This window comes from Odontomachus brunneus, unplaced genomic scaffold, assembly GCF_010583005.1.
Source record: "Odontomachus brunneus isolate Ranch 3 - 2012 unplaced genomic scaffold, Obru_v1 Obru_scaffold_155, whole genome shotgun sequence".
Taxonomy (NCBI): Eukaryota; Metazoa; Arthropoda; class Insecta; order Hymenoptera; family Formicidae; genus Odontomachus; species Odontomachus brunneus.
This window is the reverse complement of record NW_022639605.1, coordinates 819,145-827,534: the sequence shown is the minus strand read 5'-3', so window position 1 is coordinate 827,534 and position 8,390 is coordinate 819,145. Positions and strand designations below refer to the sequence as shown.

The window sequence follows — 8,390 nt, the reverse complement described above, 5'->3', positions numbered from 1 at the left end:
TCACATTGGTCATCGGTCATTGTTTATTAAAAATAAATGTCCAACCTTTTTTCTCAACTTTTTAATAAACAATGACTGACGGCTAATATGACGATAGGTTAGGTTAGTTTTAGGGGAGGTGTGGGGGCATAACCCCTCGCTCGTCCGATATCTTTCTCGTGTTACAAATATATATATATATATAGATTTTTAAAGTGAGGCTGCTAAGCTGAATAATTACTTTAAATAATTCTAAACTAGCATTATATTAATTATGATTCATTTATAAGAAGATACATTCTATTTCCAGCACACATACACATTATTATAGGTTATAAGAAGTTTTTATACATTTATTTCTTCTATTTTACATATTAAACATTAGACACAATTAAAAGCAAAACAATAGTGATAACATATTGTCAGTAATAATATATATGTACCTTAAATTATATCTGCAGGCAATTTACAAAGCTTTTTGAAGGTATTCATCAAATAGAAATATGGAAACAGATGGGTCACGTTCTTCCAACATCTTCTTTAAGTCATTTGTATAACCTGCCAATTGTCTCACCCGTTCAGTCAATGATTCCGTGAAGTGTTCCTCAATGTAATGTGCAACAGCTGCATCTTGTTTAGTATGATGCTGTGCTTGAGTATGAATACGTAATGCTTCATCAGCAAGTTGTTTCTCAGTATCAAGTGCCTTAGATAAACTGTTCAACTCATTTAATTCCAATACTCTGCTTTCCTTGACCTATGAACAATAGTATGGGTCATACAACATATCCTTTTTTACTAGCACAATAATTAGATGAAAGTAGATAACATTTACATTTTTCTTAAAGCGTGGAAGCTGGTTAAAGTTCATCTTGCCACCACGGTTTGTAATATATTTTATCAAATCTATAGCATCTTCCCATGATTGATCTGAAAGTTTACGATATAATTCTTTAAATCCTTCTCGATTTGCTTCATAATTTCCAAAATGTGTAGATATGAGTAGAAACTCAAAGCTGGTTTCAATATTAGCATTTGCATATGCTTGAAGCTCAGTCTGAAGTACATCAATAGCTCCATATTTGGCATTACAGTTTGGAACTAATGGGTTATCTAGAAACATCAGTAAGAAAATATGCTCATAAAAATTATATAATTTAAAAGATATAGATAATCTATCATTATACAAATTTTAATATTAAATTAGAATTATTCCCTTCTTCTTTCTCTTTGTGTATATGAACTTTGTGTGTTTATGTGTATGTGTGACATACAAGTCCAGTTTCCTGATAAAATTTGAATAATTTACATAACCAATTGTTTTTAAATTTTTATTATAATTATAATAAATATATATGCACATACCAGTCGCGGTAGGTCTGGTACTGCAAGCGTTCTCAACATCATTGTAACAATATTCTGCAGAGGCAGTTACCAAAAGAATAGATATTATTCCATAGAACAGCATCTTTGCTGAAATTTAATGCATCATAGAAATTAAATCTTCGTATATTTACAGAATATTCTAAAATTAACCTTTTTATGTTAAAAACAAATATTTCGAGAATATAATTAATTTTGATTGAAATAATTTTTCCTTTATGTATCTATCATTTTACAATAAATTTACAGTCACAATATTTATTTCTCAACGAAAGTACAGTGCCACAACAAAAAGATTTCACTTGAGGGCATTGTTCGAAGATATTGGAAAGATGAGTAACAATATATCACCATTCGTCACGAGTACGATAACGGAAATAAAAAGACTTAACAACGATTTGAACTCGTTCAAAGGTCAATTGCGGATGGCGAGAGAATGATTAACGATTTTGCGCAATGTCGCATCGCGCCTAAAAGAAAATCAACCATTTATATGTATGTGATCACTTATGACGCACTTAGTATATTATATCCGCAAAAATGTGTAGTACTATTTATATATAGCACGAAAAATTATAACGATGTAACAATATGACATTTCCAAAATTTGTTTATTATATTTTTATCTGCTTACGTGCTGAGAAAATTATCAGTCCGAGTTTGAGTAACATACCTTTCTCGTGAATGATCAGTGCGCACATTCGATAGGAAGTAACGTGAATACTCTCGTTTCGACGTTCCCCCAACAATGAGTGTCGCTAACCGGCGATAGGACTTTTCACTTAATCATAGTCAGCTGACGGGGCGGAGCACGCGCATGCGTATTCATTTCATACCCTAGGTGCGGATGTGAGGGGCAGCGGAATGGAAGGCAAATTCCAGCGCCCTCGTCCTCCCCGCCTATGCGGTTGAAGTGCGTATGTCGTGCGTTTGCCAACCGATTATTGTTAGGTGATCAATGGCTGTAAGACACGTTTAGTTGCTGCACGTTTTCTTATCTAACTTCGACGAAAGTAGCCTTCTGTACCAGTGCGTATAAAGGTTGCTTCTGAACGAGGCAAACAGGCCGTGCAACTGTTCATTTGCTAGCTACCTTCTTTTCCCGGGATCGTACTATCTTCCCGTTTGCAACTATGAAGCTAGTTTGTGTTTTCTTGGTTGTCTTGGTCTGTGTCAGTAGCACCCTCGGCGACGGGCTTAAATGTAAGTTTTTATAATCAATAATACGCAGTTTGTTCATTTTGCAGACGCATGACGTCACATTCAACATTTTACTGTTAATCTATTCTTTATAGTAACACTATACTTATAATGTAAGTATATATTTAATATTGAATAAAAAAAAAATAAAACAAAAATTATCAGATATTTCAGGAAGCACAGTTATAAAGAACAGAATTTATATTTTCTTAGTTTTGTCTCTATAAAATAGAAGGAATTTTACCACAAAAACATTTCAATTTTCTATTACAAATTTAAAATTATGTATGATAGGCTATTCTGAACTTATGAAATCTCTGTATACATTGTGTAAATAGAATGACTCTGCATAAAATGAGATTGAGACATTAATTTATTTTGATTGAAGTAAAAAAAGACTTTTGGATATGATTTATGTTGTTTCTTTTTCCATTGTATCAAAGAGATTTTCTTTATTTTTCATTTTTCTTTATTAAATAAAAAGGAAAGGGCGATATTAACACTTCAATCATACGTAGTATTTAATTGTAAATATTCTGTAAAATCAAGTTTCTTTAAGAAAAATATGTTATTCTTTCTTAATGTATGATATTTATTTAAAAAGTTTATTTGAAGTAAATTTTCATAATATTTAGATATATGAATTTAAAGATATTCATAATATAATGAATACTGCTTCTATTTAAGTTATATCTAATAATTTAGATTTTTTTTATATATAAATTATATAAAACGTTAAAATCTTTATTTTGTCAAATATAGATTGTTCATACATATTAATGAATCTCTAACTATAAATTTTGCAATCTAAAGAGAACAAATTAACATAATGCGGCCATTTTCTAATTGGCCTTTGTCTCTTACTGATTCATGCATAGTAGATAAGACTTGTCACTCTCCTAGTTAAATCTTGTGCAATTTATTGAGGAAGTGTTGAAATATGTACGATATATATGTAAACTAACTTTGCGCTTGATTGTGCAATGCTGATATTATATGTATGGATATATAAACTGATCTATAACATGTATGAATTATAGCACGATAAAGCAAATACACACAAAGAGGATGTTCCAATTTAACTTTTATGTTACACACACACACACACACACACACAATCATGAGTAATATATATGTTTATATATATATATAAACTGTTAAATACTGTTCAGTAAAAAATTTTAAAACAGCAAATTATTTTACATGCTAAACACAACTATTGCAAAATGGAAAAAAACTCATTTACTTGCATTATATAACTTTTTATAGAAAATCAGTTGTTAGCTAATAATATTTTCACATTCATTAAAATGAGTGCAATAATTTCGGTAATTGTATAATCATATACATATAAATGGAGATAAAAAAATAATGTTCAAGCAACTATATATTATGTGTTTAGCTAACTGTATATTATATGTTAAAAATTATATATTTAGCTAACTCTGTTATCCCATATTGGCAATAAATATATTATATATAGTTATACTAGCAAAGTTAATATTTAAAGTTCTAACATTTAGTACTACGTTACAAAAGAATGTTTAACAGAATATCCTATTAGTTTTATTAACATTGCATATTAATGCAATTAAATGTTGAAGTAACATGTTAACATAGTGCTAATTTTTATTAAATGCAGCTGGTGTATCAATTTAAAGAAATAATGATTCATTGTATGCTTACAACACACATTCATGCACACAAAAAAAATTAACCCTTTAAGGCGCATAATTCATAGAACATTCTAGTAACTTTGTTTTAATGAAATATTGTCAAAAACATTCTAAATAACACATTTATAAGGTTTCAACTGCCCGATCCTAAGTGGTCTCTATTGGTACCAGTGATATTTAAAGGGTTAAGCAAACATAATATTATATAATAACATTATCACATTTTTTCTTACTGAATAAAATTTAATGTTTAAATTGTTTTATATATTAGCTTAGTAAGAAAAAATCTATATAACACTTTATAATTATAAGACTAAACAAAATAATTAAAAACTATCGCATATATTAGTAGGATACACGCATGTACATACGGATAAACATGCACGCACGTACATACATATGTCCAAAGAGACATGTTTTAGACTTGTTTTCTGATCTTTTAGCAATAGAATATATAGATATGCAACTCAAGACCATACATGTTAAGTTATAAATACATGGTGCACGATTTTATGCCTTCCACACATGCATACCGATCAGCAGCTCAATTCACTGCATAGTTCCTTCAATATATGATAGTAATTGATTCAATGAACTGAATTGTCGATTAGCATGTATTTAAGAAGGCATGAAATCGTGCATTCGTGTGATTCTTACTTAAATCAAAATTGCGCCACTCGTATCAATGTTATTCCGTTTTTCACTCTCATCCAATTTATAGCGCTGTTAAAAAACAATCAACAAGCGCAAGACATATCTCTTCAGAGTACTTGCAGAGCTTATTACCCCGCATTGCACGCACTTATTTGCCATTTTTCTTTTATTAAAATTTTATTAATTGCTGTGATAGTTTACAAAATAATAGAGAATTTTTCTATGCAGTTTAACAAGTTCTATCTTCATGAACTTGTGGACACCTAAACCCAGATATCCTGTATATATGAAGAAATTTTCTTCGTCATTGAATATCTTGTTTGCACAAAGATAACTTTAATAGATAAACTGTGTACGAGGATGTAACCATACTGATTAGTTCATATTCCAAAGTCCTTTTCTATCTATATGACTCATTTTAGAGTTGGATACAATCCATATTCTGGTCTGTTCTCATATATTTTCTCTATCTTATTATTATAAAACCCATAATTATAATATTAATGTCCCAATTTTAAATTGAAAATATAATTATACTTTACTAATAATTAACTTATAATATCTATATTTAAAAAGAATTAAGGTAGCTCACAGAGTGAGCCATTTTAATGTCCCTATGCGCGAAAATTCCTTTTCCTATGTATTTTATAAAAAAAAGTTTTAAACAAAAGTTGCAGGATATCAAGCGGGACGTAAGACGATAATTTTTATGCTGTTAAAATATATATTTTTTAAAGTTATTTCAAGGTCGACTCAGATTTTTTAAAGTGAAATCATATGACTTTTTTTAACATAAATCGATTCCTCTGATCATTTATATATAAAAGTACTCAAGTAAATTCACTATAAAGTGGTTATTTTTCGAAATATATTTTGTTCTGATTTTTATTCTCTCAACATAAGATATAAAATATCTTGTACAATATTTATTTGTACAATATCTTGTACAATATTTATTTTCTGATAAACTTTAAGGCTCCTGTCTTCTCGCTATGGCTGTTCTTGTTTGATGATGTCAGAAGCGAGAAACTGCATGCCAATTTATATTGCGATATACATAAAAATTAAAGAATACACGCACTAAATGATCGATCCAGCACACTTGTAAAAATATGTCCGGATACTTTCCTTTAATCTGAACAGTTAATAAGCAGCTGTAAAATTAACGCAATAAAAATCAGGGAAACAAATAGATTAAAAATGCAAGTTGCATGTTATATTAATTTTCGGTTATATGTTGGTTATTGAGATTAAAAAAAAATGCCTGAACATTTCTGCAAGTATGCTGAATCGATCAAGAAGATATTTTATACATATATTTTTTTAATTTTCATGCATGTTGCAATATAAATTGTCATGCGGTTTCTTCTGACGTCATTAAACAAGAACAGCTAAAGTGAAGACACAGGAGTCTTAACTTGAATACTTTCGTACGTAGAATGATGGCTGGAATTGATTGTTGTAAAAAAAGATATAGACCCTTATTATTTTCTTTTTTATCGATAAAAGTACTTTTAAATGTGATTTATAATTCTTCCGATTAGATTATATACACATTTATAGACACTTTTATCGATAAAAGAAAAGCAGAATAAATACTACAAAGAAACTTTAATATTTCTGTCTGTACACAGATACAGTACACAGATTACAGATAATTAAGAGTAGGTTTATTTGTGTTGTTTACACTTTTACATACAACGCTCGTTGCATAACCTCCCTTTAGAAGAAGAGCTCTCATTGGATATTGCTTATTCGCGCCTGGGGTCCGATTCTTGACGGTATGCGAATGAGATACGCATGCGAAAATCTATAGTATACGTAACGTGAACTATACATTTTCGGTATGCGTATTCGTATACCGTCAAGAATCAAGCCTCTGGTGCAGGGATCAGTAATATGCGCGGCAGGAAGATATTGGGTTGTCGGAAAAGTCATGACGTATTTTTTCTGTTTTTCAAAGGTCATTTATTTATATAAAGAACAAAGATCAATCAATGATATATTGCCCGTTTTGTTCGATAACCTTTTGCCTTCTTTTAGTGAGCTTCATAATTTCTCGTTCATAGAAGGACTTGTCTTTATCGGCGAAAAATTGAATAAGGTGCTGATTTACAGCCTCATCTGAATTGAACGTTATACCACGCAAGGAGTTTTTAAGAGAGCGAAACAAGTGGAAGCCTGACGGCGCAAGGTCAGGCGAGTATGGTGGGTGTGGCAACACATCCCATCCAAGCTCCAATAATTTTTGACGGGTGATCAAACTTGTGTGTAGTCTCGTGTTGTCGTGATGGAACACAACTACTTTACGATTAACGAGCTCTGGACGTTTTTGGATGATGGATTCGTTCAAACTATCCAATTGCCGACAGTACACATTCGAATTGATTGGTTCCTTGGTAGGAGCTCAAAAAACATGACACCTTTAAAATCCCACCACACTGAGAGCATAACCTTCCTCTGATGAATGTTTGCTTCCGATGTCGTTTGAGGCAAATCATCACGTCGAGACCAAGACCATTTGCGCACTACATTGTTGTAAACAATCCACCAGTTATCAGTCGCTTCAAAAAAGGATCGTTTTCCTCACGTTTAATGAGCATATCGCAGATGTTTATACGCGCCGTCAAATAAACTTCTTTGAGTTCATGAGGAACTCAAATATCGAGCTTGCTTACGTATCCCAGCTTCTTCAGGTAGTCGTGAACGCTTGAATGATGGATGTTCAATGTTTCTGCAATCTCTCGTGTCGTGTAACGTGGGTTTGACTTGATCAATGACTTTATTTTGTCATCATCCTCGATAGGCCTCCCTGACCGAAGAGCGTCTTTGAGATCAAAATCACCAGCACGGAATTTCGTGAACCATTGTTGGCACTGACGTTCTTGTACAGCATTGTCACCGTAAACTTTACGCAACTTTTCACAAACTTGACGCGCGTTCTTCCCTTTACGGAAGTAAAACAGAAATATATGCCGAAAATGCACAGTTTGGTCTTCCATCTTCAACTTGTTATAAAATCTCCAAAACTCAACCAAATCGCTCAATTTTTTTTTTAGAATGAAGCTAGAACTGTCAGCTGTCAAATGAGATAGCAATAACATAGATGCGAATGACTCTAGTACTTCCAAAAATGCATTAGCGCAATCTGTTGCAAAAATGCATCATGATTTTTCCGATATTATGCAACCCAATATTATGCACAATTCTGCGCATAATGTGCATAAAATGTTTATTATGCGCAAAAAACGCGCAGAATACGCAGAAAATGTGCAGAATATGCAGAAAACATGCAGAAAATTCAGAAAACCCCTGAGACGCGCCCATTGTAACCTAAAATAACATTTCTTCCTTCAATATATAGTTCCAGGCAGCTTGCATTTTGGCTTAATACCACTTCACGATTTGAAAAGAGATTGCGCACCACCGAAACGGTACGACTTCGCCAAAAAATAAGTAGTTTGAAAAGGATCCTAGGGAGATGTACGTACCCCAGAC

The 8,390-nt window shown here is 31.7% G+C and overlaps 2 protein-coding genes across 2 annotated transcripts in view; one reads left to right on the top strand and one right to left on the bottom strand.

The window, feature by feature from the left end:
- Positions 1-304: 304 nt before the first annotated feature.
- LOC116850774 (ferritin heavy chain) lies at positions 305-2,202 on the bottom strand. The gene is made up of 4 exons (XM_032829416.1): positions 2,036-2,202; positions 1,345-1,452; positions 815-1,092; positions 305-736 (listed from the first exon to the last, which is right to left on the bottom strand). Exons 1-4 carry the CDS (start codon positions 2,061-2,063, stop codon positions 446-448), a joined length of 705 nt encoding a protein of 234 aa, XP_032685307.1. The 5' UTR covers positions 2,064-2,202; the 3' UTR covers positions 305-445.
- Positions 2,203-2,519: 317 nt separating this feature from the next.
- LOC116850775 (ferritin subunit) overlaps positions 2,520-8,390 on the top strand; it is a 10,599-nt gene continuing 4,728 nt past the window's right edge. The window contains exon 1 of the mRNA XM_032829418.1: positions 2,520-2,565. The gene's annotated coding sequence lies outside the window, so the exon portion shown is untranslated. The remainder of the gene's footprint in view (positions 2,566-8,390) is intronic.

Excerpts from the sequence above, each read along its gene's own strand:
- LOC116850774 (XM_032829416.1), bottom strand. The coding sequence starts at position 2,063 with ATGTGCGCACTGATCATTCACGAGAAAG. Across the intron at positions 1,453-2,035 it reads ACTGATCATTCACGAGAAAG|CAAAGATGCTGTTCTATGGA; the intron begins GTATGTTACTCA and ends ATTAAATTTCAG. Across the intron at positions 1,093-1,344 it reads TACCAGACCTACCGCGACTG|ATAACCCATTAGTTCCAAAC; the intron begins GTATGTGCATAT and ends TGATGTTTCTAG.